General features: G+C 35.2%; 2 protein-coding genes and 1 non-coding gene across 3 annotated transcripts; 1 reads left to right on the top strand and 2 right to left on the bottom strand.

Annotated features, from left to right (window-relative positions):
- Nucleotides 1-8,234: 8,234 nt before the first annotated feature.
- On the bottom strand, nucleotides 8,235-8,306 carry TRNAQ-UUG (transfer RNA glutamine (anticodon UUG)). Its single transcript has one exon. It is a non-coding gene; the product is annotated as a tRNA-Gln (tRNA).
- A 4,374-nt stretch (nucleotides 8,307-12,680) lies between these two features.
- LOC132035132 (exocyst complex component EXO70C1-like) lies at nucleotides 12,681-15,030 on the top strand. The gene has a single exon (XM_059425437.1). It carries the CDS (start codon nucleotides 12,773-12,775, stop codon nucleotides 14,762-14,764), a length of 1,992 nt encoding a protein of 663 aa, XP_059281420.1. The 5' UTR covers nucleotides 12,681-12,772; the 3' UTR covers nucleotides 14,765-15,030.
- A 1,027-nt stretch (nucleotides 15,031-16,057) lies between these two features.
- Nucleotides 16,058-16,846, bottom strand: LOC132034652 (secreted RxLR effector protein 161-like). Its single transcript, XM_059425036.1, has one exon. The coding sequence runs from the start codon at nucleotides 16,844-16,846 to the stop codon at nucleotides 16,058-16,060; it is 789 nt and encodes a 262-aa protein (XP_059281019.1).
- Nucleotides 16,847-25,785: the final 8,939 nt, after the last annotated feature.

Raw genomic sequence — 25,785 nt, 5'->3', positions numbered from 1 at the left:
TGGAACTCCAAAATTCCAAAAAAATCAACAACCATGGAACTCCAAAATTCCAAAAAAATCAACAACCATGGAAACTCCAAAACTATCAATAACATTCTTAATTACAGAAAAAACCACATTAGTAGGTTAAAATTATAACCCCAAAGACCGCCGCCATCGAAACAAAGAACAAACAACTGATATCTGTACCCATTTTTCTTGCCACGTCACCCATTTTCCTATTGCTTAACACTCCGCTTGCAACCATGATATCTGTACCCATTTTTCATTCTTCTAACACAACATATATGCTGTTTTAACAACAACAGCATTGCATTTTTTTTTTTTCGGTAAAGACCAAATATCCACCTTTCTCATCCACTAGTAAGCTAAAAGGTAACAGCAGAATGAAGGTATCACCATTAGAAAGGGCATTAAGAGTGGTCAAACACCAAGCATTTGTTAATTGACAATGACTAATGTTGTTAATCAACATTGCTTTTGTTGAACGATATTCCCAACGGGTTAAGAATAATAAATTTATTCCGAGCATATTATGTTAGATCCGTAACAACAAACAAAGAAATCAGCTCTGATGAATGCAAAAAGAAGTCGTCGTCGCCTGAGAGATTCGAACTCATTGAGAAAAAAAAAATTCAATTGGCAGGAAAGATTAAAGTTCGCCGCACCATTTTTTCCGATGGGGTGATTTTTTGCTCCTGTCGGCGGAACAAGAAGTCGGAGGAACAGAGCTTTTTCCGATGGGGTGATTTTTTATTATCTTAATCTCAATGGGTTAGGCAATTTCAACCTTATGAGATGGTGGTTTGTTGGTCGGGGTTAATGGGCGATGGTAGCGGTGCAGTGGTGGTGTGATGGAGATCAGTGGGTGAAGGTGGTGGTGGGTCACGGTGACGGAGGGCGGGTGTGCGACGGGTGGGTGGGGGTTGGAAGAAGGAGAAAGGGAAAAGAATAAGAAAGAAAAGGAAAAGTTAATTTAAAATGGAAAATAAAATATTAAGAAAATCTTAATATATCATCCAATTAGAAGATGACATCTGTACAGTTGGGACCACTTTTAGTGTTTATTTTTTCCTCCCACGCGCTTTTAAGAGATTGGGTACACTTTCTTGCCACGTCACCCATTAAGGGGGGTAAATAATTACCAGTTAAGTTGTTTAGGGGGTAAATAATTACCAGTTAAGTTTAGTTGCTAAAGTGAGTTTTGCTGCCAAGTTCCAGGGGGAAATGATGTCTTTTCTCTAAATAAAAAAATAAAATTAAGTTATGTATTTTCACTTTCTAAATTAATATAAAACTAAAGAATAGATATCAAAATTATTGTCATTTCAGTGTTAGATATGAATTTCTTTTGTTAGCATTAGTATTGATTTGATTTTTGTTGAGTTTTATTTGAGTTACTAATATCATTGGGCTATAAAACTTATTGGACCATTCAAAATTCTAATTTCAAGCTTGAAATAATATGTTAAAAGACAAAAAACTATGAAAAAGTTAAAGAAACATTTATAAATAAATATTTTTATGTATAAAATATGTTAGAAATCTTACAAATGTAATGTCGGGTTGGTTTGATTCGGTTTGACTTTTTTTAGTTAAAATCAAACCAAACCAATAGTGTTCGGGTTTTTCTTTTTAAAACCAAACCAAGTCAAACCAAACCACTAGTTGGGTTTTTTTCTCGATTTGGTTTGGATTATCAGTTTGGTGCGGTTTGTCGGTTTGCTTTGTACACCCCTAGTTAACACCATGGCATAAAGCTTTGGGTAGCTACATCCACAAAAACGGAGTAATAGATTTCTAACGTGTGTATTCATTTCGTTTTCAAGTTTCGACCTCTGTTCAACATAGAAGTAATGCAGCCAACCTTTAGCATGTTGAAATTATAATTGTTAGAAGAGACAGAGTCAGGATTTAAATTTTATATGTTCAGAATTTTAATCCTTTAAAGTTGTTGCATTCTAAATTAATAATTTATACATATTAAATACTTAACTTTTTTAATACAAATTTAAGGTTTGGATCAAAGTTACTGGATGACCGAAACCGTAACCGAAAAGGTAGCTCCGTTTAGCCCGTGCTAAGCCCGAGCCCAAGCCAACATCAAACATATTTAATAATACAATTATTATTGACTATCTATTGTCTTTGTATCTCGACTATTTGTTATCTCTTGTACTTCATTTATTGTATTAGTCTGTAGTTACTGTTACTTTTCTTCATAATGCTTAGCTATAGTATTTTGTCATTGCTTCTTTACTTTTGTCAATTCTTATCTGATCCCTTTTGTCACACTTTTTCTTGAGCCGAGAGTCTTTCAGATACAGCCTCCCTGCTTCCCAAGGTAGGGGTAAAGTCTGCGTACACTCTACCCTCCCCAGACCCCACTTGCGGGATTTCACTGGGCATGTTGTTGTAATTATTGAAATATGATGAACTCAATGAAGTAACTGATAAATAAATATAGAATTTTAAGTTTGATAATCATAAGTTCTGGTAATACAAAATATTTGTTAGCGTTTCTTGAAATTAAACAACAAAATTATTTTTTGAAAAGTTCATGCAAATAATTTTTTTTCTTACTTTATAAACTTTTTTTTTTCCTTCCAAAAGAAAATTAAACCATTTCCCCCTAAATTATGTAAAACATTGATTGTCCTATTTAGCAAACTATTTCAATACTAAAAAATGTGAAATTTTACTTTCTCTTTTCAGTTTTTAATATTATTGCCATTTGAAGAGTTAAATCATATTATTTTTATAACTATAATTTTTCAAACATTTTAAAAATATATATGAAAATAATACTTTATAGTCTCGTTTCAATAGTCATTTATTAGGTAAATTTATGCTAAAAGAGTGCGCATGTAAAATTAGATTAGTTAACTTTTGTACTATGAAACCCTTTGTTTGATTGAAATGGAAGAACTAAGATTTACATTTTTGATACATTTTAAAAGTATTTAACAACGTTATAAGTTTTTTTTTTTAATCGAATTTACCCAAGTGAAATCTTTGTTGATTACATGTGTTTGTGATCATATGCACATTGCGACATTATTAGTAAACAAAATTAGATCAATTCTTAAAGTATGCCATTAAACTATAATTAAAAAAATAAAGTTATCTAATTGCATTTTCTCTGGCATGAAATACGTATCATGTTTCACTTCTCGAGTCAATTTAACTAATCTTCGAAGCCAAATTGAATTAGATTAGATCAATATTTTAAAATTAAAACTTACATACTTGAAAACTATACGAAAAGTATTACAAATTGCAATTCTTCTCATTCAAAAGTGGGTTTCTCTCTTACTAATTGTAGAGTAAAATTGCTTATAGTTTACATAAAATTCATTAAAACATGGAGGCAATAAAGAATCAATTCTCTGTTTTTTTTTTTTTTTTTTTTTTTTTAAAGGAACCAATTCATGTGCACAAAGAAAGTTTTAAAAGTCTTACCCGATGAATGACTTTGTCTAACAGTTAAATAAAAATTTTGTTTACCAAACAAACACCAAATAAGACAAGGAAACCTCAAAGTACAAAAATGTAAATATACCTAACATATAGTAGTAATGACAAGGCCCAAGTGGAAATGATGTAGGGGAAAAGACCAGCCACGTGAAGAAGCCTTAAAGGATCAAAGAGTGTTGTGAGGACTACAAAAAATTTGGATTCCCCCTTATTACATATAGTAATGAACTCTGGACGTGCGGAAATGTTAGAGTTCAATATTGATTGATAGTATGCTAATTGACTCTTTTATATGTTTTAGGCAAACTTCATCTCATGAGTTAATTTTTTTGAGATTAAGACAGACCAATTATTATCTTCTTTACATGAGTGGTGCGTCGCTAAAGCTTCTTAGTGTAAAATAACTTGTGCATTTCGTAAGGTTTGTCCAATACTTCACTGAGTAATCAGGATATTAGTCAAGGTTGATAAATATTTAATCAATCCATTTAGAAGAGATCTTAGGGTATAGACTATTCCCTCTAGCTAGGGGCGGCTCAACCCCTAGGCTACTTAGGCCGTTGCCTTAGGTCCCAACATGTATGAGATTGATTTATTACCAACTTCGTCAATAATCATTGGAATTGTAAAAGCTTACTCACATTAGATTTTTATACCAAATTAATGAACATATGAACATGTCTTTACATTCTATAATTTATTAAAATAAACTTTGACTTTAATTGATGAGTTAGCTATGGTAAATTACTATAGTTTGATATGAACACCAGGAAGTTTACCCTTAAAACTATTGCATGTTTCGTTACTCATATTCACATTTCAAATCGAATTGTTTTTCACTTGACAATGGATTTTGTACCTGCTTTGAGCTAATTGACTCCATATTGATGCTTAAGACTCAATTTAGAAAGAAAAGTTTCAACAAAAATTGTATAATCAAAAAATAATACTCTACTCAATATATTCAGTCAAATAAAAATACTATAAGAAGTTGATTATAACAAAATATTGACTGGAATCTTTACATCTATATGGTTAATAAAAGAAAAAAATTCAAATATATTTTTAAGGCCTCAAACTAAGATTTCATTTTAGGTCCCCTAACTCATTGAGATGCCCCTGCCTCTAGCTAGCACTACAAAATGCCATATTTCTTCCAATTAAAAACAATATTAGGATGCAATGCTGCAAAACCAAAGAAAGGTTGTGAATTTAAAACAAAGTTTAATTTGTGAAATTATCCATGAACAATATTCCAGAAACCTTTCAGTTACACTATATGACAAGACAACCACCGTAACTAATAAGTTGATTACTCCATCTGTTTTTAGATAATTTAACTTAAAGTACCATTCATATTTTGAAATTAGAAAATGTCATAACTTTGACCAGTCAAGGTCAAAACCCACTTAATATTTGATTAAGTTAATTGGGAGCTGAAATGTAATATTTAAAATTTGAAAAAGTTTTCCCTCCTACTTTAATATTTCAAAATTCAAATCCTGTTTTCCCTCCTACTTTAATATTTCAAAATTCAAATCCTTCTCTCCTCTTTATCTCATTCTTTCTTCTTTCTTCTCTTTCTGCCATGTCTTTCTTCTTCTCTTCGGCGGTGGTGGTAGTGATGATGGCGGCGGCGGAGGAAGAGGCGGTGTGGGTGTTGGTGGTGGCAACAGATGAGGCAGTGTGGGTGTTGATGGTGGCGGAGGAGGTGGCGGCGGAGGAGGCAGTGTGGGTGTTGGTGATGGCGGCGGAGGAGGCGGTGTGGGTGTTGGTGGTGGCAACGGATTGGTCTCCTCTTTTTTTTCTTATTCTACGGACTATTTTGCTTCGGCAGTAAGAATTTTGTGGAAAAATTTGATTTTTTTTTTCAATTCATTGATAAAAAATCTGTAGAAAATTCAATAAATTTTAAAAGTTGTTGCAACAGTTATTGAAATTTGTTGCAACAACTCGGCATTTTCGAGTTGTTGCAACAACTATTATAGTTGTTGCAATAAATTCTGAAGTTGTTCCAACAAATTTCAGTAATTGTTGCAACAACTTCGATAGCTGTTGCAACAAGTTTCAGTAATTGTTTCAACAACTTCGATAGCTATTGCAATAGTTTACCGAAGTTGTTGAATTTTTCTGCAGAAAGTGAAGGGTGAAAGTGAGGCAAAAAGGTGGAGAAAAAGGTGGTGCTAGTGGTGGCGGTAAGGGAGGTAGAGGTAGTGGTAGCAGAGGAAGAGGTGGAGGGGGTGGTGGTGGTGGCGACGGAAGAGGAGACGTAGTTGGTCGCGGAGCCGCCATGGGATGGTGGCAGCGGTAGAGGAGACACAATTAGTGGCGGAGGTTGGGGTGGTGGTAGCGATGAAGGAGGCGTAGTTGGTGGCGGAGGTGGGGTGGTGGCAGCGGTAGAGGAGGCATAGTTGGTGGCGGAGGTGGGGGGTCGGTGGTAGCGGTGGAGGAGGAGTAAGTGGAGGAGGGGTGGTGGCAGCGGCGGGGGAGGGGGGGGGGGGGAGGAGGGGCTTTGTGTAAATAATAAAACTTGAGGGATTTTAAAATTAGTATCATTAGCACTAATCTCAAAAGAGTCACCCCTACTCAATAAGATTAACTTGAGTTGCCCATTCTTAATTTTGAAACTAAAAAGTCACCCTTAATAAAATTTCTCATCTGTTTTAATTTGGGGGTCAGATTGATTAAAGTTTAAATAAATGTACCATAATAACTTTAACTTGAAACAAATTGTACGAAAGATATCGACGGGGTAGTCAGAATAACAATAATGACATTTACCAATATGCTATCGCCTGTTTACTAAGATCATAATAGATTATTAACACGTACATTCAATTATCGCGAAATATTCTCCCCATGGCATGCCCAAAATATGAGGCCAAAAATTCTAGAGGAGCAGGATCCGAAGCCACGACTATTACAAGAATAGAATATTTCGAAGCATTCGCTTCTGAAAGAATTTGAACTAATTGTGCCACAGTTGAGCGTTTCTATCTGACTGCTACATAGACACAATATAATGTCTCACTCTCAAAGATGACCTTTGAGTTCAATTGCTTTTGGTTTAATATAATAGTGATAACAATGACAGTTTTTCCAATTTATTAGTCTCCCATTATAGTTCTCGTTGACTACGATCTATATCAACAAGACTATCTACCGCTTTTGAACCTGTTTGATTAGGCTCTGGCACAAATTTACGTTCAAATCTCAGAAACATCTCGCTAAGAAACAGAAACTTAGAAATAGAGAGTAATCAAACAAGATGAACACGATAGTTAAAAAAAATGCAAATGGCAGCCTTATCGTCAGTCACATTTTTTATCCCCTCGGAATCAAAGGATCTAGGAAATTGGGAGAATAAAGTTGTGACATTGTGACAGATGCTTTAACCAACAAAGATCTCATCACAATTTAGTCCTTATTGTACATCAACTCGAATCATATTCCACTTATTCATCTAAGCAATTGGATATATTTTGAAGGTGCTTTCATCTTCCTATAAATTTTGATTTCTTTTTTCTCCTCGTTAAGTTTAATACGTAGATGCTGTTGTCTAATTTTTTCAGGACAATTTATGTGAGGTCAGCATAAAGTTTGAATCAAGTAAGAAAGGCAGAAAGGGGACCGATTTTTCTAGCGATTGTTATATTTTGGGGTTAGTCTGATTGTCCTTATTCTAATTGGTAGACATGCCAGTAAGAGCATAATAGATGAAATTATACGAATTGAATTGGACTTCAACTTCGACTAGCTATGAATTTAACCGTTAAGCAACTTTAATAAACAAAAGAAACAAAACAATTGAATTTCTGGTCCCAATTAAACTCTATGGGCAATTTGAAAGTACAATAGGCCAAGGGTGACTGTGCGTGTAATTTTCCTGAAAATGGGTGCAAAAGAAGAATATAAAATGGAAAAGGGCCAAATATACACCTTTACTATTGGAAAAGGGTCAAATATACCCCTCGTTATACTTTAGGTCCAAATATATTCTTGCCGTTATACTATTGGTTCAAATATACCCCTCCTTCGTTAAAGTTGTTTAAGGTGGATAACCAATCCTACGTGGCACTAACATTAGATGAGGTAGATGCTACGTGGCATGCCAATCCTACGTGGCACTAAATTTTTTGGTTTGATCTATTCTATAACATTAATGAAAAAGGGCAATCTTATTAGCTCTTTTCTTTTTTGAAGCAGGCTATACTGGTTCTTTGAGAACCTGAAATTACAAATCGAAGTGTATTTTCCCAAAATTATTTTGTTAAGAACTGAAATAATGTTACTTACAGTTTTGGATAGGCAAAATACTTTCTTTTGTTCTTTTGTGTAGATGTATGTTGGAATGCAGAGAAGAAACACACAGATGTTGCAGTGGGGGAAGGTTGGAGAATAAGGACTTCTTTTTCTTCTTCCAGAGCTTCAACTATATGGCGGTAATGGTGGTGGAGGGAAAAGGAAATTCTAGTAATGAAAGAACAAATAGAAGAGAGGAGTAAAATGAGTTAGAGGTGGTGAGGTGGCATGCCACGTGGCATCCACCTCATCTAATATTAGTGTCACGTAGGATTGATTAGCCACCTTGAATAACTTTAACGGAAGAGGATATGTTTGAACCAATAATATAATGGTGGAGTATATTTAAACCCAAAGTATAACGAGGGATATATTTGACCCTTTCACAAGGGTAAAAGGGGTATATTTGCCCCTTTTCCGAAATTAAAATGTGAGCATAAAAGATAAAACATTTAAGGTCCTACCGGGAGTCGAACCCAGGTCGCTGGATTCAAAGTCCAGAGTGCTAACCACTACACCATAGAACCTCGTGTGGATTTTGAAGCAAGTTATTGTCTTTCTCTATTTTACGCTGAATATAAATTTCCAAGTGTCTAATAAAAAAGCAGCATAGTAATAGAAATGGATATGGTGAACCAGATTTTTTTTTTTTTGGGAGGAATGGGGGTGAATCGGGGCAGTTATTATACCAGAGTTGGTCATTCAAATTAAGGAAGTGACTTAGTAAAGACACTTATTTTTGTTTTGTATACCAATAAAATCACTCTTATTTTAATAAAATATATTAAAATTTCATGGTTCTTTTTTAAATAAAAAATTATTGAAATCGAATTAACAAGCCGTCATGACGAAGTTAATAATGGCAAACCTTTGAACGACCATAAATAGGACATTAAAGTGAACTATAATAAAGACGTATAATATTTTAATATGGTTTGGTTAATTGCCTTTATATGAAAAAAAAAAATTAAACTAATAGACAAAGTTATTGAGAGAATAATCTTTCAATCTTTCCCAAAACGAGACTCTTTTAAAGACTTATTATGGATGTCATTGTGTTATTGTAGAGAAGGAAGTATTTTCAATTTATAAAAGTCAAAAACTTTTCCTCCAAGTAAAAATAAATACAAAGTCTTTTTTCACCAAGAAAACCTGTTCAACCGAGGAAACTTTTTCCACTAAGAAATCATTTTTGAAATAAAACACAATTATGATAAAATTCAAATAAAATGTAAAAATTTATGTCAAATCCTAACAAAAGGATACCATAAATGTTCCTTAATTTTAAGAAAGAAAAAGTGAAAAAGAAAAACACTTAACACTTAACAGAATACCCTTGTCTTGTGTCCCAAGTTGGAGTGAAAAGTGAAAAAGAAAAACACTTAACACTTAACAGAATACCCTTGTCTTGTGTCCCAAGTTGGAGTGCTTTCTCTCTCGGAACAGCAGAACTACATAATACACATAACACATACATATACATGTATTTGTTAGTTAAAAGATTCTAGTGATATGGCACTTGCTGATGGACGACTAATTTTGCCGTTGCTTACATTGGGCGGTATTGCTCTTTGCCTGAATTATTACGTGTTTTTTGGTAAGAGACCAAGAACTAAAGTTCGTCCATTAACAAAAAAGTGTTGGTACCTCTTTACGGAGAAAAAGAGAAAGATTTGTCAGATGCAAAGGAGGATTACTTCAGTCAGCTTCCCGATGATGTTTTGTCTTCCATTCTCGCAAATTTGACAGTAATAGATGCTGTTAGGATGAGCATCTTATCTAAAAGGTGGAAATATCTATTTGCCTCTATGCCTAGGTTAGAATTCACATGCCTTAACATGTTTGGATTGGGCCTTCCGGTCACACTCGTTGCCCTAATTATCAGCAAAAATTCTTGAAAGGAGTAAATCAGTTATTGCAACTTTATTCGGGTCATAAAGTGGCTAATGTTGGGATGACCTTTTGCTTTGGGAGAAATTTTTCTAGTGAATTTGAACAATGGATGCATTCTATTTCAAGATTAGGTGTTGAAAGACTATGTCTTACTTTTGATTGTGGAACTAATCGACCCATCTACAACTCCAACCCCATCCGCAACCCTAACGAGTTGTTTAAATTTTCTCTTGAGCTTCTCTCTTAGGCATCCTCATTGGAACATTTGCTTTACCCTTAGGCTATTGGGTGTTTTGTTAGAAAGCGTGCAAGTTGAGGGTATCTTTTCGTCTTGTTTGAATCTTAACAGGTTAGTGCTAAATTATTGCAAACTTCCGTATAAGCTACACATCTCTGGTACACTCCGTTGTTTTCTTTGCTTGTGGCGGATTGGAAGAGATTGATCTCCGGGCTAAAAATCTTCGTTTGTTTGAGTGTATATTTCATAGCAAAGTAAGATTTTATTTTTCTTTTTTTCCAATTTTGGAGAATGTAATGATTAATTTTAGAAGAGCCGCTGCAATGCCATACATATTTGGTGATTTTGCAAGAGATTTACCTGCTCAGGTTAAATCTTTAACGGTCAAATCTGACCAGTCTCAGATAAATAACTTCCCAACCGAGATACAGATGTTCAGAAACCTTGGGGAGCTAACCTTGGTACTTGTGTTCACGTATGACTTTGACATAGTCAAAATTTCCCCTCTCTTAGGCTACTGTCCTCTTCTTCACTATTTGGAAGCAGTGCAAGCGAGGACAGAAAGGGGAGTAAGAGGAAGTAGCATAAGGCCTCCTTTATTATCTCCTATATACCACGGTGAGCTAAAAGAAGTGACATTCGGCGGATTTTATGGAACCAGAGAAGATATTGAATTTGTTGTTTATATTATGAGAAGTGCAACGGTACTTGAACGAATGTTTCTCAGCCCATGTTTTAAATGTTACTCTGGTAGTTTTACATGGGAGATAGAGGAGTATTTTTCAGTCACTGAAACCAAACGTAACTCAATCGAACAAGAACTACATGGGTAAGCTATCTCTAGGAATTTTGTGGTGATCATCCAATAGGTTCTTGTACAAATACTATATCAGCCCTCTATTGTCATCAATGGTATTTTAACTTGTAGAGGTTATGGAATCACCTATTTATTTGTCTTTGCTAAACAAAGACTATACATGTTTTATGAAGAAAAAAGAAATTTGAGTAAGTCTAAAATTATCTTATACATATACTTTTATGCATGTTAAATCTTTTAAATTTATCGGAACGAAGCATTTTAAATTTTATGTTAACACCGGTAGTTAAAATTAATCAACAATCTCATGACTGTTTAACCATGTTAGTACTCTAAAATGAAAATATTTCTTGAGGAGCATGTGCCCACAACTACTGGATCCCAGGATCTTAATATCACAAGCATGGAGTTATCTTGGCTCCTTAAGGTTATCAAGAATTTTGTGTTATCATCAGGTTTCCAGGTCACAAGTATCATAGTATTGTTTATTTCCATTTTCTTCTTCTCTTTCTAATTTCCCTTTTCACTATAACTCTAGTTTTTGTTTTTGTTTGACATTGATATTTTTTTGGTTATTAAGGGCTATAAGTGTTTTAGATGTTTTAGTTATGTGGGCTGTCTAGCCCGTGAAGCACATGAAACAAATGAAACTAGAATGCTGCATATCATAGAAATTTATTTGAATTTCCTCACATGATTGTCGATTAATTTTAACTATCGATGTTAATATAAGATTAAAAGTGCTTAGTGCTGATAAATTTAGAAGATTTAATATGCACAAAGTATATTTGTAGATAATCTTAGACCTACTTTCAAATTTAGGAGACATTTATGTTAGTGCTTTTAATGTAGTAGTTATTTTATGGAGTAATGAATAATGTTGTTGGTCTAAATAGACAAAAGTGACCTTAGTAAGTTATTTCTATAATTTGAAGGACCATCCGAAAAATTAATTCTAGGGTGGAATGTGAATTTCTACTTACAATTCTAGTCAGCGGTGAAGAGACATTGTAGATAATGCTAAATATCTTTTGAATTATCCATGATCTAACAAGTCCAAATTTATGCTTAGATTCTTAATGGGAGCCCATTTGGTCACTCAAATCTTCATTTTCTTAGCTGGTGCTTTGGGGTTGAAGTTCCACATTTCCATGTCTAAGCTCATGACTTGGGAGATAAAAATCGAATTAACTCATGTAAATAACCCAAGAAATTTTTTAGAACTGTTACCTCAGTGATTCGTGATGATCTCATCTAAAAAATGTTGCAACCCATGACATGGGAAGTCCCAAAATACAAGAACGAAACCGTTGGGTTAACTCAACAAACCGGTCATGATCCAACTTGTAAAAATACCGGGCGGATCCGGGTTGATTTTGCCACCCCTAGTAAAACTATGTCAACACAGTTTGTTAGCTCAATATTGATCTCACACTCATCCAAACTTCTGAGGTTTCATCTCAAACCATCACAACAAGTCATAAATAGTAAAAGACCAACTTATAAACATGCTCAGAACATAATTCATAATGCAAATATCAAAATTAGGTGTTAGATTTTTATCTGGTTTCATTCTCAGGGTTCGAACTCGAAAAACTTGGATTCGAACTCGAAAAACCTCTAGGTAAGGGGTACATACCTTCCACCGCAACCTTGGCGGTTGACTCTTAATGAATATTCCGTTAGTTTTTGTGGACTAATAGGTAGCTATGCTTCTATATTAACAATAATTAAAATGCAAAAGCAGTGGAGAGCCATTACTAAGAAAATGCAATCCAATCATGCTCAACACAAAGATATAAGTCGTGAGAAGCACAATTATAAGCTTGTTAACCGGGTCAACAGTCAACTTGTTACCAACCAATCTACCGAAAAATAAACCTATATTCCCATAAACTCGTTCTATCACAAAAACCAAACATCATCATTTCATTCTTCATTCTCAATCAAATTCTTTTTTCTTGGTTTTTCTCATTTTTCATAACTTTACCATATTTCTTGTTACATTTTCCCAATCCACCTATCTCTAATACATTATAGCAAAAATGGTGAAGAATCACCTAGATAAAAATGGTAGCTTTACAGGCAGTCCGAAACCGCCTCATTCGGCCACGTCTACCGATCCAAACTCAAGAAAGAGCAGCCAGGAAGAGTTGGAGCATCACAATGAGGATGTTGAGAAATTATCCGAAGATATTGATCGATTCGTTGATGAACTTTCCACATGTCATGATAAATCGAATCCCCCTGAAGTCCCTGACGCGGTTGAGACTTTCTCCAAAATCATCGAGTTGAAGATCAACAAGCACAATACTTGTGAAAGTTCGGCCACAAAATTTTGCAAAATGACAGAGGAGGACAACTTTTTCATAGAAGCGGTGTCACGTTTATCCAAGTTGACGAATTCCTTGAGTGAATTTCCATCAGGTTCAATGACCACGAGGTCGTTGAACAGAACGAGCATGGTCCTGCAAAGGGCCATGATGTTCATGGAAGAAGAGTTGAGAACCTTGTTAGAAGAGAATTCAAAAGACTCTTCTTCCAATGTTAATAAAATTCACAAACATTCTTCCTTCAATTCAAACAGGCTATTAGTAGATGGGGAACAATGTGTATTGACCCTTTCGGAATCCAGTGGAGACGAGGAATATCCCTCGTTTCCTCAGGACGCGGTAACAAGAATGAACCGCATCGCCTCTGCCATGATCTTAGATGGCTATGAAACAGAATGTTGTCAAGTGTACTCAATATCGCGAAGAAATGCATTCAGCGAACAAATGAAAAAGCTCGAATTCGAGAAGATAAACATGGAAGATGTTCAAAGAATGCCATGGGATTCTTTAGAAGGAGAGATTACAAGGTGGATCAGAGTTGTAAAAAGTTGTTCAACAACTCTCTTCCCTGGCGAAAAGAGACTCGGAGATACTATTTTCTCCGAGTCTCCAACGATTTCTCAAAGCCTATTTAGCAACCTTGCCCGCGCGATTGCCATTCACCTACTCGACTTTGTTGAGGCTGTGACAATGACCAAACGCTCTGCGGAGAAGCTCTTCAAATATCTAGACATGTATGAAGCGATGCGCGACCTCATTCCATCGATCAACAAGTCGTGTTCCAACGAATGTGAGAACGAATTAAATTCCGAGATTCAAGCTACCACGGACAGGTTAGGGGAAGCAGCCGTGAGCATCTTTTGCGATCTGGAAAATTCCATTAAAAACGACGTAGCAAGGACACCTGTCCCCGGAGGAGCAGTGCACCCGCTAACGCGTTACGTCATGAATTATTTAAAATATGCATGTGAATACAAAGTAACCCTAGAGCACATTTTCCAGCAACATGTAAAATCAGAGCAATCCAATTCCAATTCCAGTTCCCCTGCCAAATTAAAACCATTCTTGGAGGTAGAAGCAGAAAGCGAAAGCCCACACGAAACGGTAGCCGGGACATCGCCATTCTCAATCCAACTCGTGACGATAATGGACCTTTTGGACACAAATCTTGTGGCAAAATCGAACCTGTACAGGGACCCCCCATTACGCCACATTTTCCTAATGAACAACGGAAGGTACATTTTACAAAAAGTGAAAGGGTCCGCGGAGATCCACCAAGTGATGGGCGACACGTGGTGCAGGAGACGATCAACGATCGTTAGGCAATACCACAAGAATTACCAAAGGGAAACATGGGGTAAAGTGTTGCAAATTTTAAGCCATGACGGTATGCAAGTGCACGGGAAAGTGGCTAAAACGACAGTTAAAGAAAGGTTCAAGAATTTCAACGCGATGTTCGATGAAATCCATAGGACACAAAGCACTTGGGTTGTAAGTGACGAGCAGCTTCAATCCGAGCTTCGTGTTTCGATATCTGCATTGGTGATTCCAGCTTATAGGTCATTTTTTGGGAGATTTAGACAGTATTTGGACAATCCAAAGCAAGCAGAGAAGTATATAAAGTACCAGCCAGAGGACATTGAAACATTGATTGATGATTTCTTTGATGGTAATACTACATCAATGGCCAGGAGGAAGACATAGGAAGAGTGATTGCAAGCAGTAACGCAGAGTTGAGAATTTTGTATGACGTATTATTACTATTGTATTTCGTTTGCCCCTTTTTATATTTCAATCTTCTGAACTTTTTTTCATACATGCGAGCTGGACTTGTCTTAGATTCTTTTTACCGTACCATACATTTTTATATCTTTTTTAATTCATTTGCGAGTTCATTGCTCGGATGATCACTCAATTATTGGCAATTACGTAATATCTAGAAAGTCGTTTTTTGGTTACTTTCCAGTTCCAGAAAAGTCACTTTTCTTTAGACATTTCACATAAAAAATCATTCTGGTTATTTGTGAATTTTTGGACAACCAACTCCTAACTTGTCATTTATAGCAGTCCAGGTGGGAATACTTGATCTCATTCCAGCGATCTATTAAAAACTTCATTGAATTTTTTAAATTAAACCAAGAAAAGATTTGTTTTACCTGTACTTTCTAAAATTGATTCTTTTTCATGGAGAAACTTTTATTTTCTATTTGTAATTTATGAATGTTAAGTAGTAAATTACATTCTTGCTTCTCTAAAAATAATTTCTCCTGGTTACCCCTTGTGTTTTTTGGTTGCTTATTATACTAATCTGAATCTATTTCGGTAGCTATTGCTGTCAAATTATTATTTGTTAGCGCGGACGATAAAAACATAGGAATTAACGTGGTTCGGATCAATGTGATCCTAGTCCACGGAGAACGACCGGCACTTTTATTAATATCAAGAGAGAAAGTAAGTTACAAGATTGAATACTCTTAGATTCTATATTTTGTCCTGCTTAATAAATCCTAGCTAGCATGAATTTATACTATTAGGTCTAATTCTTTCCTAGAAAGGATCTAAATCCCAATAACACTCGAAAACCAACAAAGCAAAAAAGTTTCCTTTTATTTCTTTCCGCTTGTGAGTAGGAATTGGCTTGAATAGCTTCTCAACTTCACAATCTTCACCTTAAGATGAATTTCGAGCTTCCATATGAACGTCATTCAGTCCAATGTCTCTAAGCCTACGTGAGCTAATTCTGTGTAGGAGACAAGAGACACTAACCGAAATCTTGTACATACTAGTAGCTCTACCTTGCCCTGCCGTTCTCCATCCTGACGCATCAATTGATACGAACTCTTGCCAAATTCATACAATGACAGAACTTGACAAGAGGAACCACTTTGGTCAACATATCCGCCGCGTTGTCCCTTGTGTCAACATTCAAGACTTTAACTGTGCCATGTTCAACAACATCACGAATAAAATAGAATCTGATATCAATGTTTGTTGCGATCATGAAATCTCTGATTTTTTATCAAGTGAATAGCACTCTGGTTCACGTTGAACCTTACGCAATTCTGACACCAATCCTTTCAACCATATAGCCTCCTTTGCTGCTTCAGCTGCTGCCATATATTTAACTTCTGTTGTGGACAAAACAACTATAGACTGGAGAGTTGCCTTCCAACTTATGGCACTACCTGCAAGAGTAAAGATATAGCCCGTTGTTGATCTCCTTCTATCAAGATCACCTACAAAATCAGAATCCACATAACCAAGGACCGAGAAGCCTTTATTTCTGATCCTACAAAAAGTTAGACCAACATTCGAAGAACCTTTAAGATATCTCAATATCCACTTAATTGCTTCTCGATGTGTCTTGCTCGGATTAGACATGAATCGACTTGCCACACTCACTGCTTGAGCAATATCAGGCCGAGTGCAAACCATAGCATACATAACGCTACCAACTGCACTAGAATAAGGAACTTTTGACATGTACTCCACCTCTACCTTTGATTGTGGTGCCATCAAAGAAGAAAGTCTGAAATGTTGAGCTAACGGTAAAGTAACGGGTTTGCATTTGTTCATGCCAAACCTCTGAAGTACCTTCTCAATATACTTCTTCTGTGAAAGATGTACCTCATTGTTCTTCCGGTGAATCTCCATTCCAAGAATTTTCTTAGCTTCACCTAAACCTTTCTTGTCAAACTCCTTACTTAGCAGTTCTTTCAAATCATTTATCTCTGTCATACTATTAGCAGCAATAAGCATATCATCAACACATAACAGTGAATACATATGTGAATTACCAGATACCGTTATGTGATATATATGACTATCAAATGCACTTTTCGAGAAATCTTTAGAAATCATGAACGCATCAAATCTATTGTACCATTGCCGTGGAGACCGTTTCAAACCATATAAAGATTTCTTCAATTAACAAACCTGGTCTTCTTTTCCTTTAATAAGGAAACTCGCGGGCTGATTCATGACGATCACCTCTTCAAGTTCACCATGTAAGAATGCAGTCTTGACATCAAGCTGATGAAACTTCAAGTCATAATGGGCAACCAAAGCTAGTAACAAATGAATTGAGCTATGCTTCATGACTTCTGAGAAAATCTCATTGTAGTCGATTCCCTTCATCTGACAAAAGCCCTTAGTAACCAATCTCGCTTTATATCTAGCATCTTCTATACTCGGAATGCAATCCTTTTTTCTGAAGACCTATTTGCAACCAATAGTTCTCTTCCTGTTTGGTAGACTCACCAAATCCAATGTCTGGTTCTTGTGCTGAGACTCCATCTCTTTGGTCATGGATAAACGCCATTGATCATCTTCACCACTCATAGTAGCTTCTGTATAGCTTTACGGTTCCAGATCCTTTATTTCCTCCTCGGCAGTAGCTAATGCATAGGCCACAATATTAGCTTGCGAAGGCTGAGGAAAATATTTTGGATTAGGCTTCGGAGTTCGTTTGTCCATTCCAGTAGCTATACTGTATGGTTCACCTTCAGATACTACTGTGTGAGCTTTTTCATTATTTGACTCCACCTGAGTCATTTGATCCTCCTACTGGGTGAGTTTCACATTTTCCTCCACCGTTTCTGTTGTAAGAACTTTCTATCCTGTAACCTCAATAGAAGTCTTTCAGGATCAAGCATAGAAACCTCATCAAAAGTAACATCTCTACTGATTACAAACTTAAGAGGATCTAAACTCCATATTCTATATCTTTTACCCCTTCAAAGATATCCTATAAATAAACTTTTCGGGCTCTAGGTTCTAGTTTTCCATCACTTACATGATAATATGCGGGACATCCAAAGATTCTTAAGTACGAGTAATTAGACGGTTTACCTGACCATACCTTATTTGGAGTTTTGAATTCAATTGCCGACGCTGGAAAACGATTAACAACATAACAAACAGTATTTACTGCTTCCGCACAAAACTCCTTAGGCACCTTGGCATTAAAAAGCATACATCGTGCTTTCTCAAGAAGAGTGCGGTTCATCCTTTCAAAGAACTCCATTTTGTTGTGGTGTATGCCTAACAATTCTATGTCTCAATACACCATGAATCTTGCAGAAATTATCAAACTCTTTATTGCAAAACTCCAAGCCATTATCTGTTTGAAGACACTTAATCTTTTGCCACAATAATTTTCAATTAATGTCTTCCAGTTTTTGAAATTCTCAAAGACATCACTTTTAGCCTTTAAGAAGTATACCCAAACCTTGCATGAAAAATCATCAATGAAAGTAAGAAGATACCTCTTTCCACCCTTAGATGAAACCTGAGATGGACCCCATAAATCTGAATGAATATAGTCAAGTACCTCATCGATTTTGTGCTTGCCCGTGCTAAAGTTGACTCGTTTCTGCTTTCAAGGACACAATGCTCACAAAAATCAAATGTACTAATCTTCTCACTTTTCAAAAGATTTCGGTTGCTCAAAATTGCCAACCCCCTCTCGCTCATATGACCTAATCTCATATGCCACATCTTAGCCTTGTCATGATCTGATAATTGTGAGGTTGTAGCATTCACAGTACCTAGAATGGTGCTGCCCATAAATACATAAAGACCACCCTCCAGTTTAGGCTTTAATATGACCAGAGAACCCTTGTTCACCTTGCATATTCTACCTTTACCCGCATGCTTATATCCGAGTTTATCAAGAGTACTAAGAGAGAGCAGATTCTTTTTCATCTCAGAATTATGTCGAACATTAGACAATGTTCTTATGATGCCGTCATGACATCGTATACAGGCTGAACCAATGCCTACTATTTCACATACTGCATCGTTACCCATAAGTACAGTCCCACTTGTCTGCTCGAAGCTAGTAAACTAGTCTTTTCTGAAGCACATGTGAAAGGTACAAGCTGAATCTAAAATTCACTTGTGTATCTAAATGTCATCTGTTGAACCAGTTAGCACATAATCTTCTCCAGATGTCTGAGCTACCTGAACCGTAGATGCACTGGCTGTTGTTTTATCAATCTTCTTATTCGGGCAATCCTTTCAAAGTGACCGTTTTGATGAAAATTCCAACATTCAGCATCCTTCTAGCTCACCTTTTTGTTAAACTTTGACCTAGCTACTGATTTGCCTCTCCCTCTTTGGCTCGAGCGATCTCTCACCATCAAACCCTCACCATGGTCCTCTTTCTCACCATTGTTGATATGGTTTCTTAATTCATCTGAATTTAATGCATGTCTTACTATCTGTAACGTGATCACCTCCTTACTATACATCATTGAATTAACTACGTCTTTGTACGCTGGCGATAATGAAAACAGTAGAGTGCATGGTAGTTCTTCATGTCCCACTTTAATATCAGCATGAGTAAGATCCATAGCCAATTTATTAAAAGCATCAAGATGATCTTGTAAAGTTGTACCTGTCTTCATCTTGAAGGTGTGTAAACGCTGCCTTACGCTATGATCTTGATCTTCCAGATGTTGAAGTTATTACTTCGCCCATCAAAATTCACTACCTTAAACTTCATAGATGTCATAGTCTCCTCGTCTCCTAGATCTCACGACCTGTAGGCTCTGATACCAATTGTTAGCGCGGAAACGATAAAAACACAATAATTAACGAGGTTCGAATCGATGGGATCCTAGTCCATGGAGAACGACCGATACTTTTATTAATATCCAGGGAGAAAGTAAGTTACAAGATTGAATACTCTTAGGTTTTATATTCTGTCCTGCTTAATAAATCCTAACTAGCATATATTTATACTACTAGGTCTAATCCTTTCCTAGAAAGGATCTAAATCCCAATGACACTCGAAAACCAACAAAGAAAAAAGTTTCTTTTTATTTCTTTCCGCTTTTGAGTAGGAATTGGCTTGAATATCTTCTCAACTTCACATTATTCTACTAGAATGCAAACAAGAAAATACCGCACGAGCAATATGAAATGGCTTATAGCCCCATGTACCATCAAGTATTTTTTAGGTTTCTTGAATCATTTGTAAAGAAAGGAATCATCCTTCAGAGTTTATATTCTAGTATTTTGTACGGGATAAGATATAAGTAACCCTGAACTATATTCGAAGTTTTAAGATAGACCTTTCCTATTATCCCCTGAACTATTCCGAAGTTTTCGAGACATACCTTTCCTATTACCCCTGAACCATTTTAAAGTGTAATAAACGCAACCTTAAGTGCTGATGTGGCATAAAGAATCAAAGTCTTAGGTAGCAGTGAAACACATGCGCTGGCACGTGTAATTTCGCAATTTTAAAAAAAAATCTATTCCATTTTTCTTCATTTTTTTTTACTTGTTAATTCCAATATATAATGGAAATATCACTTTATATTTAGAAAAACGAAAAGGACAATTGTTATTGTTCTTGTATGAACTTGAAAAAGAATTGGAGGTGCTGAGTAGATTCAGAGGTTGTTCAGGATTTAAAGTTGAGATTCAAGTGCCAAACTCATTCAAGATCCTTAGTTGCATAACAAAGAATTTCAAATCCACCATTGTTGAACCTTGAAAAAGCACGAAGAACAAAAAAAATGGGTTTGTCGAAATTCTTGATTTTTAGCCAAACTGAATACTGGAGTTTGCTGATATGTTGTTGTGAAGTTGACATTTGAGCTTGATTGGTGCGGATTTGATTGAGTTCTTATTACCAAGAAATAAAGAAGACGAAGAACATTGCCTTTTTTTTTAAGTTCTTGGGGTTGTCCAATTGAAAAAGGACACATGTCCATATTATTTAGAAATTTAGCTCATTTTTCGTCTCACATGTCTCTAAGAGAGCGAGCACACTCTTAGGTAGCGTTTGGCCATAGATTCCCCTAAAAACTTGATTTGGGTGAAATTTGACATTATTTATACCCATAAGTTCTAAAACTGTCATACTTAATAATCCCAAATTATGCAGAACATGATATTTTAAGAACAACTGCTAATAACACACTTACTAGCTCATACAATTCAAATTACAATACAAAGATCCATTTTTATCTTCGCAATGGATTTCTATAGTCGGCAGAGCAATTTTCCGTAGAGTTTCTTCTTCTACTATTTGGGCACAACTTAACTCGTTCACTTTATAGAAGACACTGCTTTAATTGTGAAAACATGGTAGATACGGCTTTAATGAAGGAACATGATGGATAGAATTAGTTGTGTCAGAAATAAATGGGCTTTTCAAATAAAAACAAAAGTTTGGGGTAGTTTTTAGAAGTTTTAAAAAGGCCAAAACATAAATCTTGGCCCAAAAACAGGTTTGAGCCAGAATTTGGTATTTGAAGATTTGTTTTCAAAATCTGTTAAAGTTTTTACGGAACGGGCTCAAATACGCCATCAAAATATCAGAAATGGCTCATTTATGCCATTAGTCAATAGTTTGGCTCATTTATGTCATCGAACTATCGGACTTATTTATGCCACTTATCAATAGTTTGACTCATTTATGCCATCGCCCGTTACCGAAATGACTCATCCATGCCATATTTCATTAACGCCGGATTTATAATACCATATATGACACGTGGCCTCCAACTAGATTATGGATGTGGGTGGGTAGGGTGTATGAGTAGGATTTTTTGTTAATTTGGTATTTAAAATTGGGATGGTTTAAATGAACGACATAGACCTCTAATTAGAGGCCACATGTCATAGCTGGTATTATAAAATCGGCCTTAATGAAAAATGGCATGAATGAATCATTTTGGTAACGGGCGATGGCATAAATGAGTCACACTATTGATGAGTGACATAAATGAACCATTTCCGATAGTTCGATGGCATAAATGAGCCAAACTATTGATGAGTGGCATAAATGTGTCATTTCCGATAGTTCGATGGCATATTTGAGCCTTTTCCGAAGTTTTTATGGCCAAACAAAGATTTGAAAACAAATCTTCAAAATATGCTCCCAAAATCTATGATCAAACGGGAGCTTAATGCCACCTCAGCATCGAAGAGTGTATTTATTATATTTTAAAATAGTTTAGGGAGTGAGGGGACCCGTAAAGATAAAGTGTGTCCCTGAAACTTCGGGTATATATACTTCATAGGATACTTATGTCCCTATTTTATACTAAAATTTTGATTTCTTTAAAAGATAATAGTGCAGAGGTGGATTTACCTTATGCCGAGGGGTGTCACGTGACACTGCTTTGTTGAAAATTTTTACTAAATATGTGTATATATAACCAAAACACAGAACCAAAAACCCACTCCCTCCGTTTCAATTTATATGAACTCATTTGACTGGGCACGACATTTAAGAAAGAGGGAAGACTTTTGAAACTTGTGGTTCAAAATAAGCCTTGAAAATTTGTGTGATTGTAAATCATTCATAAAGTGAATTTGTTTCCAAATTAGGAAAGAGGTCATTCATTTTGGCACGGACTAAAAAGGAAATAGGTTCAAACAAATTGAAACAGAGGGAGTATTAAATAAATGTAATGACACTGCTTGGTACAACGAACTCCGCAGCTCATTTGGTTAGGCGCCTAGGTTTTAAGCTTGAGGTCGCGGGTTCGAATCTCTTAATTTTTTTTTTCTCCTCATTTGTTACAAACAAATACATGTACCGTTAACTGTTGTAGGGGTTCGACCCATAACCTCTTAGGAATTATCAAAACAATGAACTAATTAGTCCAAAATTGAGTTTGTGGTCTAATTTGGGAATAAACTATTTGGAATATGTTGCTGCTTCCATCGTTAATTGTTGTACTATTTGTTTTCCTTTACTTTTCCTTTTACCTTCTTTCTCGCAGGGCAATGCAATTGATTAAGAACAATTTGCGAAATCAACAAAATAAGGAATTGTTTAGTATCGTTTAATTCCCTATATATGAAAAGTACGACTATTTAATATTATTTCCAATGAGGTTATTTTGAATACATTTACGAAAAATCAAAACTCATTGAGAGAGTTGTAGTAATGTACATATATATATATATATATATATATATATATATATATATGTGTGTGTGTGTGTTGTGTTTTGTTTATTTATTCTCATTATAAAATGTGACCCTGCTTGCCGAAAATCCTGCGTACGCCACTGTAATAGTGGGTCATGATATTAATAACATGTCATATTTAAAGAATTTGTATTTTCTCTATCATATAACAATAACTATGTTTTATATCACCTTTAAGATCAACCTTTTCTATGTTTTATATCACCTTTAAGATCAACCTTTTCTTTGTTCTTGTCTTTAGATGGTGAAAAGACGGATAATTATGTTGGATCTTGTTCAAAAAATTACATCTAGAGCTACTTGTCACCACATTAAAGTGATATTACAGTGGCAATTGGCTAATTTGTATAAGATTGCCTCACAAATATTGAAGCGTTAGCCCCTGATAAGTATTTATTAACAGAGCCTCTTTCTATTTTTCATACAATTTATGGATCTTTTAGAATACAGTCTAAAGATTCTTTTTGAGCAAACTATAAATCGTATAAAAAAATCTTAGACCATAGTCTAAAATTTTGTAAGTTATTCAAATGTTAGACGACAATTTAATATTTTGTAGGTAAGATTGAGAAACATATGAGCAAACATTAGACCCGAGTCTAATGCTATTTTTTTTTAAAGACTATATTTTCATAATTTTTAAAAATAAGGAATAAATCTAAACGATGACTTAAAAATGGACATTTGGGCAACCCGGCCGGATTGGGCTGCTCAATTTTATAGCTTTTTTTTTTTTGTTGCGCGGATTGCCCTTCATTTGGGGTGGTCTTTAATTTTTTCCCTTCAAATTGATGGTCTTTAAGTTTTTCTTTTCGCCTAATACCTTGAGGTTGTGGGTGCGAACCCCAGCTCAGTAAAAAAAAAAAAAAAATGTTCCCAAGCTAGAATTTGCTGCCTTGAGGCAGAATTATGTCCATGCAAATTCTGCCTTAATTTGCAAATAAGGCCCAAATTTTGCTTGAAGGCCAAAAGTTAAAGACCACCATTTTGAGGGCAAAAATTAAAGACCACCCCTAGCGAAGGACAATCCTGCAAATTGCCCATTTTATAGCCTTCTAGCACAAACCCGGCCTATTTTAACAGCTCCAGAGAAACATTTTTTTGCGTCCCTCCAGAGGCGTTGGTCTTTAATCTTTATCCCTCAAATTGCTGGTTTTTAATTTTTGTCCTTCGCTTAAAAAGTGGCCGAAAATACCTCGAGGTTTTGGGTTCGAATCCCTGCTCAGTTAAAAAAAAAAAAAGAATTTCGCAAGGCAAGACTTTCGCGAAATCTCTGCCTTAAGACCTAACTTTTGCTCGAATAGACCTAATTTTGGGCAAAAGTTTGCCTTAAGGTAAATCACTGCCTTAAGGTGTAACTTTTGTCCGAATAGGCCAAATTTGGCTACGAAATTCTGCCTTGTGAATTTTTTATTATTATTGACTGAGCCGGATTTCGAACCCAGAATCTCAGAATATTAGGCGAAGGGCTGAAATCAAAAAACCAGTAATTTAAGGGACAAAAATTAAAGACCACCCCCGAATACAGGTAATTGTGCAAATTGCCCCAGAGAAATGAATAAATTTAAATTATAATTAGTTGACTAGGGAAAAGGTAGTATCATATTTCCTTTAAATAGCATATCAATGGTATGATATCTTTCTAAACTGTCATAAACTCTAAATTGGAAAGATATTGCCTGTAGCCAAAAGACTTGTTTCTTTTAACTTATTACTAGTTGCATGAGGCCCGGGCTAAGCCCGAGCCCAAACTCGAGGAAAAATAGTACGCTCTTCGTTTCAATTTATAAGAAGATGTTATTATTTCGGGTGTTCTTTGATTATAATTTTCTCAAATTTTTTCAAAATATTTTGAATCATTAGCTATGTAGACTTGTAGTTTTAGAATATGTAAATTTTATTTTAAATTATTTAAAGAATCTATACTTAAATTCATGGTAAAAATTAAGTGATTAATCCTCGTACTCTAAACACCTTCGTGTAAATTTATCCTTTTTATTCGGTCAACTCCATGCCAATTCAATATATCTACCCAATCAGCTCATTTAGTTTTGATTTTGATTTTGTTGTTGAAAATTAGTCTTTTCCAAATTAATTTTTTGAACAATAATTACACAAAAAAGTTGTCATGGAAGTTTACGTTATCCCCAATTAGTTGTGGATGTTGAGTTGATTTCTTTTACGGCCTTGGACAATCCTTACTTCATGAGCTATTTTTAAATTTGTGATTGAGTTAGACTCAAAGATTTATTTTTTATAATATGGTATCAATGCCTCCATCTCAATTCTTAATTAATTCGATGCTGGGAACACTTTAATTAACACGCTTACGTGCGGTAGTGTTAAGTTGTCCGACATCGATTATGATATGTGAAATTAATTTCTTTATATGTTGTTGGTCAATCCTCTCTCCATGAATTAAGATTCAGATACATTTATTAACAAATACCTATTAGTTTCAAAATTTTCTCTAGAAACATTGGTATTGTAATATATTATTAGTTGGCAATACCAAAAAAATAATAGAAAAGGGAATAAAATCAAGTATTGGATAGAGTATATGTGAGGATCATGAACGATGATACAAGTTATTTATTGTGATTATTTTCGTAATATTGAGATCATGAATCTTGGAGATCCACAATAAAATTAAATATTTAATTATTGATCATCTAATATTAGGTTATTAGGTGCTTCAATCACGTTTTAAGTTTGAGATCGAAAATCAATACATTACTTGAGTATATTTTTAAGTGTTGATCATA

This window comes from Lycium ferocissimum, chromosome 10, assembly GCF_029784015.1.
Source record: "Lycium ferocissimum isolate CSIRO_LF1 chromosome 10, AGI_CSIRO_Lferr_CH_V1, whole genome shotgun sequence".
In the NCBI taxonomy this organism is placed as follows: Eukaryota; Viridiplantae; Streptophyta; class Magnoliopsida; order Solanales; family Solanaceae; genus Lycium; species Lycium ferocissimum.
This window is presented reverse-complemented; position numbering and strand designations above follow the sequence as displayed.